The following is a 12,338-nucleotide window of genomic DNA, read 5'->3' as shown; positions in this document are numbered from 1 at the left end:
TCAATGTGTTTTACCTGCCCATGGTTAGTGTCCTGGTTTCAGCTGGGATGGAGTTAACTTTCTTCTTAGTAGCTAGTGCAGGGCCGTGTTTTGGCTGTGATGTGAGAACAATGTTAACAGGACACTGATGTTTTTAGTCGTTGTTGGATAACGTTTATACTAAGTGGAGGAAGGTTTCTTGGGCCCTGCCACTGAGAGGGCTGGAGGGGCACAAGAGACTGGGAGGGGACACAGCCAGGACAGGTGACCTGAACCAGCCAAAGGGATATTCCATACCATGGGATGTCATGCTGAGTATATAAACTTGAAGGGTTATCTGGCAGGGAGGATTGTTGCTTGGGGACTGGCTGGGCATCTGTCAGCAGGTGGTGAGCAGTTGTACTGTGCATCGCTTGTTTTCCTTTCTCCCTTTTCCTTTAGATTTTATTATTTTCCCCACTTTCCCATTATAACTGTTTTTATTATTGTTATTGTTCTTACATTTTTATTCTGTTTAAATCATTAAATTGTTCTTATCTCAACCCTTGAGTTTTACATTCCTTTCTGATTCTCCTCCCCACCCCTCTGAGTGAGGGAGAGTGAGCAAGCAGCTGTGTGGTGCTTGGTTGCCAGCTGGGGTTAAACCATGACAGTTAGGAATAAAACCATCAGGTAACACCAGATTAGGTAACAGAAGTGGGAAGGAGCCTAAAATGAGAGCACCTGGTCCAGGTCCAAGAAGCTGAGCAACTGAAATGTTTCACTCCCACAGCATGACAGATGTTTGACACATCAAAAGTCAGCATTAAGTTCCATTGTTTCCCCTGCACTCACACAAGAATTTGTGAGTTTATTCACTCATCCTTCAAACATCTGAACCCCCCCCCCCCCCCCAATGTACCTAAAAAATGAAGCTCAGAGAAGCCTGGTAAACAGTTCAGATTCTAGATAATCTGGCCTACAAATCCTTCCAAAGTACCTGGCTCTTCCCCTCCATGATTTCCTTGAGGCGCTTTAAAACGGTGCTGAGGCTTCTTAACTGAACTGCTGTTCGAGGATCATGACCTCCAAGAGGTGGTTCTACTTTCCTCCGATTGTCTGGAAGGGAAGGGACAGTAGTATTCATTTCTTCCATGATACATCAACATTCACATCACAACACAAAACCTCATCAGAGGGAGAAATGTTCACATATGTATGTACTTTACGAAGTTACAGTGTGTATCACTTTTTGACCTTGCACTCCTCCCCCAAAAGGAGCGTCTGATGTCAGATAGCTTGCTTTGATTGACATTTTAAATACCATCCTTTGTTGACAAGAACCGATTTAAGTTCTCTGAGAATGGAAACGGCTTTTAAAGAAGGGACTTTCAACCTACTGTATTAACCTTGTAATGAAAGTCTTTTAGAAAGCACTGAAGTCTCATTTTAGAATGCCCTCTAGAATATTAATACTTCCAAAGTAATTGCAAGAATACTCCAGGGCTGGTGTAAGTCAATGCCTTAACCTGAATTTATTTATAAATTATTACAGCAAGTCTCAGGACTCAATTGCTCAGTTTTGATTAAAAACAGTAACTCGGAATAAAATGCTCCCAGAAGTTCTCATCTTTGAGGTTCTTTTCTTATTTTCCAAGAAAAAAGCTGAGTTGTTGAGAACTTGTACAGTCATTCTTGATTAACTATAGCAGAGACTCCTGAATAAAAAGTTAACACAGTAAGTTTCTTTCCTATAAAATGCTAGATTACTTTGAAGCATTGCTGTACAAGTTACAAATAGGATCCTTCTCTCCAGAAGGATCAGGACACACAGTGCTGCATTGAACACTTAAACATTTTTAAGAGTCATCAACAACTTTTCTGAATAGTTTAAAGTTTCTTACCAGCTTCGTTGCTCTCCATCTGACTAGCATTTTATTTTGATTCCCCCTGGCACTGGAAGAACAGACATGGCTGCTTTCTGTTTACTGCTTCAGATATCACTGATGTCAGCGGGAATGCTGACAGCCCCAGCAGAAGCGTGTTAACTGTTGCTGTGCAGTAACAACTAGGCTATTCCTTTGTGTGCAGATAAAACCCCTTAGAATAACACAATTAAAACTGCAGGATTCCATGCCCCCTCTTCAGGTTCTTAGTAGACTTTTTAGTTAATCAGCCCACATATAGCTGCTTAATGACCTATGTACAATAAAGAATCCACAAGAGGAGAGGATTTTAAAGAGATTCTAGAGTGTTTAAACCCAGTCCTGTGGCTAGCCACTTGGAATTAAAAAAAAAAAAAACAAAAAAACCAAAAAAAACCACACAAAAAAAACCAAATACACTTCTGGACAGTACCAAGTCATGTATTTTATAGTGATTAAAGGGACTTTAAATATTTCAAGAAAACATCAATACCATAGTAACCTTTGCCTCCTCCTTACTTCTATCACAAGATCTATGCTGCATTTAATTCCTGGACTTTCCTGCTGTAACTTCTGAATTCAATAGTATCTTCTTTCCAGGAATGTTGCTTCCAATTCAAAAAATTACTATCAGGCCTCCTTGCCCAGCTAGTGACAAATCTTGTCAGGCAAGCAATTCCCAAAGTACGAACACATACAGCAATGAGGAAATGCCACAGGTAACTCCACACTGAGCTATGCGTGTTACATAAAACAATGTCAAAAGGATGACATCTACATTAGAAAAAGCATTCCGCCAGCAGTAGGAGCACATAGCCAACCCGTTTATTACTAGAGAAGCTGACCAATTCTCAGATTAAAATTCAGTTGGCTTTTTTCCTTTTCAGTCATGTGATTTCACCCCTTCTGGGGAAAACACACTGGAGAGCAAGAATGTAAGAAGTTATTATTCTGCAGTACAGGACACACTGTGTCCAAAACACTGTCCTTATAAAAAGACTCACATGTATCAGTCTTAGGTTGACTCTTAGTCCTGATTCAAATTCTATTACTATAAATACCACAGCCATTTTCTCAGTTAATGCACGCATGATTTACAGAGGTATGTTTTCAGCATTGTAACTGCATTTCCTTATTTCACCATTAAATCTGCAAAACTCACACTCCCTTCCGTAAACATGCAAACTGTAAGAGTATTTTTCTTGCTTTGCCCACATAACCATCCAAACTTCCATTAGTTGCACTTCTGAAGAGATTTCATAACCTTTTTTTTTATTTTATTTGATCCCAAGAGGGTTGACCACACTTATGCATCTAAGTAGTGGTAAGCTTTTTCAGTGGTCCTGAAGCAGCAAACTCAGTATATGCTGCTAAATAAATAAAAAAAACCAAAGAAACAACACGAAAAACCCACACACCTCCACCCCCAAAAAAAACCACCCCACACACCCCACCAGCCACAATTAAAGCTACATACAAAATCAGCTTTTCAAAATAAAGTTAAACTTTGTTTAACTGTTATTTAATCCTTTATGACAATCAGATCAGCTGCACAAATTTTTGCTTGTGATTGTCCAACAAGCACAAAAAGAACTCCAGGAAGTCAAGACAGCTTCCTCGTGGTTTTAGTATATAGAGTCCTTATACTTTTTCAGTCCGGAACTCTATCACATCTTCATCCATTTACTCTTCTTCCCTAGCCAAACACTCATACAAAGACAGTCATTTTTCACTTGATATCATTTTGCATTTAACAAACAAAAGCCAGCTGCATCTCAGCCCTTCAGTGTGACACTCCAACATGAGCGTGGAACACATCTTTTCAGGAGTACCAGCTTATGCAGCATTTGCATTTTTTGTATCCATTCCCTTCCCATCTACATGTTTGCTGAACAAAACCTCACAAAAGGAACTGCATCTAGATTTTCCATTTGATTTATTTCTAACCTATTTCTCCTTTTTAAACTAAAAAGTAACTCCTACAGCTACTACAGCTAAAAAAAAAAAAAAACCAACAAAACACAAAACCACAAACTCATATTTCAACAGTACCTCTCATCCTTCTGATATGTATTCATAGCTACGGATCCTTGGCAATCCTATACATCCTTTGAAATACTGTATGTTTTCCTCCCTTTTTTCCTACTCTCCCCACCTGAACTGTGATCACTAGGAAGGAACCCGCAATACCATTCCAGCTATGATTACCTACTCGTACTCAGCACACTCTTCTGAGTTCAGGCCACGGAAAGATTTGCTCAGTAAGTCATGCCATTGTTCTGCATCCTCAATTACTGAATCACTTAATATATTTTTCCAGAGTTTTTCATGACCCTAGGTATTTTAGCAGTTATTTAAAATGTGAATGACAAGCCAAAACCACTGTAACTACTTTGTTAGCAACTTAACTGCTATTTTCAGTTTACAGAGAGCTGACCATACACTAACACAAGAGGCCCAACAAAGAGCTTCATAAGGTTTCAACAGTAAAAAAAATACCCCCCGCCAGGGATACCACAGTTTTGCTAATACAAATCAACAAGAATTGATTTCTACTTATTTGCTGCCAAAGCATATCATTTCATATTTAAGTTCACTGTCACAGTTCAAACACTGCATCTTCCTCAAGTCACTGCCATACAAAGTACCGACACAAAAAGGATGAAAGCTGTCCTTAACTTCATTTTACAACATCCATTTTCACTTTCCAAAACCTTTTTCAATAGAAAAGGTACTCTGGTAATAAGTCATGTTCCTTATGATTCCCAGTAACCACCACACAGTTTCCTCAGGCCTTCCTTCCCCTCATACGATCGTTGGACTTCCTTTACTCCTACTAGGCTCCTTTGCCATTCCCTACCACTGCCAGTCTCCTTCAATTGTCTAGCACTAACAGCACTATCCTGCATGACAGAGTGACAAGTGCTTTTACTACCAACGCTCCCTCTCCAATTTCAGCATTTCTAGTTCTCCTTAAACTGGATTTGCAAGCTGTGACATTATTTCAGTATGAGACTATTTTGGTTCGATGCATCTTGAAAGCACTCGGCTGAGAGTACACACAGACACACACAGTCCTACACAACCAGCTGGGCCCACTGACCCTGTGGAAGTGACACCAGCTTCCCAGCACCCTACTCCAGCACATGAGGATGCAGCAGATCACCCAAGAGGAAGGCCGCAGGTTTCAATGCAGTCTCAGCACTGGCTCTTCAGCCATAGAACTCACAAAGCATCTTTTACATAAACCTAGCATCCAGCAGCTCTTCCTATTTTCACAAAAGCCAGTAAGGTGCTATTGTAACACTTTCATGTAAGCAGGCCTGAAGGGAAGCACCCAACTGAAACCCTACATATTTAGTGCTAGCCAGTTTCCTGCAAAAGCCACCATCCCTCCATGTTGTTCCATGCTTGCAGTTGTCAGCCAGCATGGTCCCTGAGCCATGAGAATATTTGCTGTGCAGACACTGCAAGCTAGTAGACAGATGAGGGGTGGGATTCAGCATCTTCAGGAGCAATTGCATTCCATTACTCTTTAGAGGCACCAGCAACCTTTTATTTATTTATTCCTTTTGGTTTGTTTAAGCTTGGCATGTTATTTAAACTCAAGTAGGATAGAGACACCTTTGTGAAGGGCTTGAGCATCTTCCTGCCTACATTTGCCCATGTTACCAAGTGTCTGAGTAAAGGTCAAGCCTAGAAAGACATTTAACAGGCCTGCAGATACAAGGCTGCAGTAAAACTCAACTAGGTTAGACGCTTCACTGTCGCTAAACTGAGTGGGTGAACTGATCCACCAATCCAGGTGTTTCTGAAAATCACATTAGGTCTTTTCATTCTTTAGATACAAAATAATTTCTAACATTATTTGTGCAGCCCAGCATCAGCTGCAATGGCATAAGTAAAATTCTCCTCTGCTCAATGTTCAGAAATCCTCAAAGACCTGATTATTGAGCACCTTTTAAGACAAAAGAAGGCATGAAACTTAATTTTATAAAGTTTGCTTCAAAAAAAGCAACGCCTGATTTTTGGAGAGGGAAGATGCAAGTATTTTTCCCCACTTCAAACACAGTGAGACGACCTGAAAAACTCCTCTGAAACCTCCACACCAACTCAGTACATTTTTATCTGCATTACAGAGAGTTCACGTTTGTTAGAGCACTGAGGTTACTCAGGGAAAGATACTCAACAGCAAGTCAGGCCACTCAGCACGCACTATCACAGAAATTTCTTCAAAAAAACAGCAATTCCTGCTTAATCTATCTTTACTTCTTTTCAGGCTGATTTATTATGAAATTTTTCTAAGCATACTTTCATCTAAACCCAGGGATATGAATGAACGTACTGAAAAGGAGATGGAATAATGCAGCAACAGTTACTTCCACATACCTGATGTGAAATCTCATTTCCCTGGTTGCCTATTCCCAGTGGAAGTCAAACAGCAAGATTATTTCTGCCTTCTGAGTACTGAACAATCTTCCTCACCTAAAGGTTTCTAACCTGTAATCCCCAGATAACTGCCAAGTTATTTACGAGAGGTAACCAAGAATGAAGTAAATTGGCAAATCAGCCAAGGGCACACTGCTGTACTTGGGTCATTTGAGAAAAAGCTTAAAAAAAAAAAACCAAAACACAAAAAATAACATACACACACAAAACACCAAAACCTTAATCTGTTTGTTGTGACAGATACAAATGAATAGCACAAAAAGTACTAGAGGGCAAGGAGGAAGATAATGAATACGTTCAACTGAGACAGCACGCAAATGACTTAAGAGATGAAAATGCTAGTTACCCGTACTGGCCTTTTACCTGGTTACCAAGACTAGACATCTTTCTAAAAATCCCATAAAAGTTCACAATTTTTAAGGTCTGATTTGTTTCTACTAAGCACCATACTCTTGGAAATACTGTCTTGCACAGGATTTTTACCCAACTTAGCAGTTTGCTCAAGGCTATCACAACAAGTGGCCAACAATAACCTAGCAGACAGCAAGAGGGACTCCCACTATCTACTCACTAGCCCTTCCAGATCTTCATAAATCCATTACACAGCTGCACCTTTGAAATGACATTCAATTTCCATTCCAGCTAGAAGAAGTTCAGTATAGCATTTGGCCATAGTTCCAAGGGTAGGAATAAAAAACATGTAGACACAAGTTCCTGTTCAATTCCCCTCAAAACATCTAGAAGCGAAAAAATCTGCATTTATAACTCCCTTGAGGTCACAAACATCGACCCCACTCAGAATGAGCTCTAAAGTTATAGTCTGTATAGTTTATAAATGCAGCTGTTAAGAAACCAAAGTCTCTCAAGACAAAGTAGAAATTTTCAGGATCAAGGTTCAAGTGACTTTAAGACATTGGATATGTTTTGGCAACCTCTTTTGTTCCAGACTATTTTGTAATTAAGACAGCAGAGCCCCAACAACAGTGTCTTGCTGGAACGCTACAGGTGGAGGGAAAATGCTTCTGAGGTTGAAGTGCAACCTCACTCTCAGAAGCAGTGTAGCCCGATAGAAAATTCTGCTATCAATCTAGACAGTCAACAAACATTTGGTCACCTCCTTCCACTTCAGTCTGAAGCATCCCAGACTGCCGAGTACAACATTTGCTTGTAGCACAAAGAGCTGAAATTACCCAGGGTTGAAGAAGATCTTCTTTGCAGCTCACCAGTCAGTTGTTTTTTGTAAGGAACCGGTGACCTCAGAGACTGAGCCCTGGTGGGATGCTGAGGACTGGACCAGCCACCACTCAACGCTTGTGGATCACTCTGTCCTGTCTCTGCTCTCTCTGCTGGGGATGAAAGCCTGCCATCATCTAGAGGTGACAAAAAGCAAGAAACCAACTCTCAGACATGATAAAGAAAACCAGTACTGCATGCAGAACTAGGGGTAAAAAACCTCTCACAAATGGCTCATTTGGATCATGATTACACATAACAAAAACCACCAATTTTTAGTCTGAAAAGTACCATTCAAAACATGGAAACAGACCAGTACACAGGACTTGTCTGTCAAGGCTCTGGCAATTTCAGAAACATCCCTTATGTGAAAAGGGTCTAAAAAAAACAAATCGGCAAGCACAAATTATTCTTGCTATATGGAATGGCTACGCTTGATTATCAGCTTCTGCCTTGAAAAGTTTTTCAGTTATGCTGGAAGCCAGTACTGAGGTCACATTAAAGTTACCACAGCCTATAATAATCCACCTGTTTCCATCAGAGGATCAAGTACAGACAGGTTCTCATCGATTCCAGTAACATGCTCATTTCACATGCTGTTTCAAGATTGTTTTCCCATTCTTTCAGCACAATACTTTGCTGACTCCAGCTACAATTGTGCAGAGACAAACAAGTGAAGCCAATATTGACCGCATCTTACGTTACTTTCAAAAAATTAATAGTGACAGGCAATATTCTACTATGCAAATCAATAGCATTCACACCAGGTAGGTTTTTTTCATTTTGCCTAAGAATAGTCTGGACAGATCAGTTTGCTTATGCAAAAAGCTATCTTGGCCCTTTTTTTCCCTAGCCCAAACATTGCAGAAGTATGCTTAGCAGAGCTGGATAATGAACAGACTAAACAAAAGCAGCTGACCAGCTTGCCACCTCCAACAAAGAGATACACAGCTTTTGTACAAAACTGAGGTATATTAATTCACTGCTCTTCACAGTGTATTTCTTTGAAACAAACAAAAAAAACCCTCACATAGTTCTTTAAGAGCTTGCCAACTGAGAATATATGTTTCATGACATATGTAGCATAAAAGCAAAAATCAAGTATTACTTCTTAACTTACAAAATTTTCACATTTCAGACCTCTTGATGGGGAACACTTAAGCCATGCACATTAAGGGTGGACCTCCTGCAATATTGCAGCTCGCCTGCCACCCAGCTGAAGGTACAACGTGGGCAGGAAGGTGAGAAGCAGAGGTAGTCTGGAGCAAGACCTTGCATTGGAAAGACAGGCATACATTTTGCTCATATAGGCTGGAAGAGGGTTATTCCTGCTTTTAGCCCCCCAAAAAATTCATACAGGCAAAGGAAATCCAGATGCCCAGCTAAGAAGCTATACAATATTATCTGCTAACTGGCTTGTCTCTGACCTTCATGGGCAGCCACAATTTCTAGCTGCAAGATGGTGCTTCTCCCACAGCAAAGCTCTACTACGTCACCCAAAAGCAGATGCAACATCTCCCCCAGGAGAACTGATTCACCATCCATTTGGCCAGCCATCTGACATCATCCTCTTATATTCAGAGCTCTTTTTACAAGTTTGTGCAGCAGCAGAGGGCATCAATAATACAGCGGACACAATCCATGCACACACATGCCCCCAAGCACTTACCTTTGCTGAAACGGAAGAGATTTACAAAAGAGCTGTAGGCTGATTTAAAAGGCGGCTCATCCTGGTCTGGAGTCAGGGGTTTGAAGTGAGTGAGATGAGATGGACTACTAGGAGAATGAGGTAGATCACTGGTAGGGTCCAGTGTCGGAGACCGTTTGTCATCTGCGGCCATTTCACGTGCCCTGGAAAGAGTTCAGCAACATGCATTATACACAGGGTGGTGAAACAAAACATCTTGTCAACTGAAGAGAAGGTGTCACAATGAGATGCTAGAGGGGACATTCACCCCACCTACCACAGACCCACAGATATCTGCTATTAACACAGGTCAAGAGTGCTGGAGTTGGGAGCCTATGAACCCTGACTAATCACTGGCAAGAGATCAGCATCTTTGTAGAGAGCAATTCAGAGCTCCTAGTTAAACATCCAGAGCAATCAAAGTAAGTAAACAGCCACTAAACTGTTTTATGGGAACTTGAAGTTTTCAAGTGGAGACTCTGCATGTGTATCACAAAAAAAGTTTTAAATATGACTTCTGCAGCCCTTGTAACAAGAAAACTCAAGACAGGCACACCTGAGCAAGCACAAGGCATGGTCGTTGTTTCACCAGGTTAACACAGAATGAGAAAAAGAATTAACTGCAAACAAAAGCAGGACTAAAAGATCGAGTTTTAGTGGCACACTGCTTCCTTCCCCTCTGCACTACAGTACAGGGCCTTGTGCAAGTTACCAGAGAAGTAACCCAAACTGTGGATTATTTGTTGTCCTAACACCTCTAAACTTCCTTGCTTTCAAGAGTAGATACATCAAGGAAAAACAAACAGCCAAACAACCAAACCACATTCTATATTAGGAGAAGCTACACTTGTTAAGCCTACTTGCGATGTATCAAAACCTTCAGATGGCCAAGAGTCACACTCTCCCACAGCTCACGTTCTTTACCCTCAATACACACCTGATTTCTTCCACTCTGCCTCACTAAGTCTGCACTTCTAACCTGCTAGGCAAAGGTGCTTACTACCTTCATCTTTGTTTAAGCAAGACTTAGTGAAGCATTTGACAGAATAGGAACATACGGAGCTATGAGTGATGCCTGACTTTTATGCGTGCCAAGGATCAAAACCCTTAGCAGCTGATACACGCTCCTTCATGAAATACCAGTTTCCACAACTTCTCCCTAGAATCTACAGGCATATTCTCCTGACCAGAACATTTTCTTCCAAGTTCTAAGAAGCTACACTAAAAATCTGCACAGTCCAGAGAAAATCCACATGGTTGACAACTGATACTGGAAGTGCTAACAAGCTGCATGCAGCTCATGTGGCAAGGTTTGACCACTCCTACAAGGAACGAAGGAAAGATGTTATCTGCAAGTCATATGACTTCTCAGTGGACTTTTGCTTGCTGCTTTGCATAGTAAGCATGTTTAGCTCAAGAGTTTCTCCTGATAGTCATGTATCCTTAAGAAAGAAAAGGGAAAGAAATCATTCACAAATTTCAAGAGAAACTTTGGTCAGGTTCTTTATGTAAGGTTGAGCCTTAGCATCCACATTCCTCTCCCCTGTAAGTCATGTTACTTTTTGCTAATGTTCATTTCAGCAAGATTATTCAGCCCACGACTTGAGCATGCTTAAAAACCACAGTTCATGAAAAATGCCTTCAAGAACATATCTTCAGGTAAATTTGGAATTGTTTCTTCAGTGCTCAAGGCAACTGATAACTTGCTTTTTAAACGCTGAATGCACAGCACGGGTACGCTCCCACACACGCTACTACATTAAAAAGCCCATTTTGAAGTCTACCAGAAAAAGTTTTATAGGAAATTATGTTCATCTCTCAACAACTGGCTATAGCCTGGCAAGACAGAAAAACAAGGAAGTCTCTGAACTTGCATACAACATATATGAGATTCTGGAAGAATAAACTTTAGCTTCAAGGGGAAAAAAAAAAAAAAATCACCCACACAGTAATTGTTTCTGTGACAGCAGTACTAGCCTAATTAAAACAGATTGAAGAGAAGAGCACCATGCTTGGCGTTAGCTTCAGAAACACCTGGGTCTTCTATGCTGCACAACACATTAGCCATGGAGTATGTCACCCTTTCTTAAAGTGCTTTAGTTCTCCCGCTACAATGAAAACACTGCTTCCCTCCCCCCCACCACACAGGAACATAGTTACTTGTTTCTGTATTATGGGAAACCAGAAAGCAAGGCACACCTAGCAATCACCAGGCACAAAACCACACCACATCTTCCCCAGGACCCTTACCCAGCCGCCGCGCGATGCAGCTACAGCCGCTTTGGGCTGCACCGTCCTCCGCAGCCACCGACGGGGCGCAGGGCCAGGCGCGGCCCCAGGCCACCGCACGCCCCCGCCGCCACGGCCGCCCCGCGCCCCTCGGCACCGCCACGGCCGCCCAGCGCCAGCCCGGCCCGGGCGCTCCGTGCTCCGCGGATGTCACGGCAGGCACCCGACCCGCGCACCCGGCTGGAGCGGCGGAACACTCGTTATTTAACTGTAACTGCGTGACACAGGCGCTTCACCGCCGGCCCCTGCGCCGGAGCCACGCCGAGCGCCCTGCCCTGCCTCCCCCTCTCCTCAGGGGACAGCCTGCCCGCGCGCGGCCCGGGATGGCGCACCCGGAGGATTCCCCGGCGGGACGGGAAGGGAGCAGCGGGAGGCCGCGGGAAGCTGCTCGCGGGCAGCCAAGGCGCGCCGCCACCGCCGCCGCCAGGGGCCGGGCCGGGACCCGTAGAGAGGGAGCCGCTCCCACAGGCCCACACGACAGCCGGCCAAGATCACCCGAGCTTGACGAGCTGTGCTCACCTGCCCCCCGCGGGCAGCGGTGCGAGGTATCGGGGACAGGCCCAGAGCGGCACCGCCTCTTTTCTGCCCCCCTCCCGCGGCCCGGCCCGGCACCGCGCCTGCCGCTCCGCCGGCCCGCCCCTAGCAACCCGCCGCGCCGCCGCCAGCCCTGCCCAATCGCCCGCCGATGGCGGCGCTCCTCGCCGAGGCAGCGCCAATCGAAGCTCCGCGCCAATCCACCCGCCGGCCGCGGCCGCTGGGGCGGGGCCCCGCAGCCGTCCCGCCCCGTCGCTGCACTC

General features: G+C 43.4%; 1 protein-coding gene across 8 annotated transcripts in view; it reads right to left on the bottom strand.

The window, feature by feature from the left end:
- PIKFYVE (phosphoinositide kinase, FYVE-type zinc finger containing) overlaps nucleotides 1-12,338 on the bottom strand; it is a 69,709-nt gene that overhangs the window by 56,734 nt on the left and 637 nt on the right. For 3 of the 8 annotated variants that reach the window (XM_056350203.1, XM_056350204.1, XM_056350211.1), the window contains exons 2-4: nucleotides 9,235-9,416; nucleotides 7,523-7,702; nucleotides 959-1,077 (exon numbers count right to left, since the gene is read on the bottom strand). In XM_056350203.1, coding sequence (XP_056206178.1) covers nucleotides 959-1,077; nucleotides 7,523-7,702; nucleotides 9,235-9,416 — 481 coding nt within the window. Of the gene's footprint in view, nucleotides 1-14; nucleotides 94-958; nucleotides 1,078-1,862; nucleotides 1,939-7,522; nucleotides 7,703-9,234; nucleotides 9,417-11,502; nucleotides 11,618-12,060; nucleotides 12,207-12,338 lie in introns of those variants that run through there. The other 5 variants (XM_056350206.1, XM_056350205.1, XM_056350207.1 and 2 more) reach the window with 5 other exon arrangements.

Source organism: Falco biarmicus, chromosome 8, assembly GCF_023638135.1.
Source record: "Falco biarmicus isolate bFalBia1 chromosome 8, bFalBia1.pri, whole genome shotgun sequence".
Lineage (NCBI taxonomy): Eukaryota > Metazoa > Chordata > Aves > Falconiformes > Falconidae > Falco > Falco biarmicus.
Note: the sequence above shows the minus strand (reverse complement) of the source record. Positions and strands in the feature narration are given on the sequence as shown.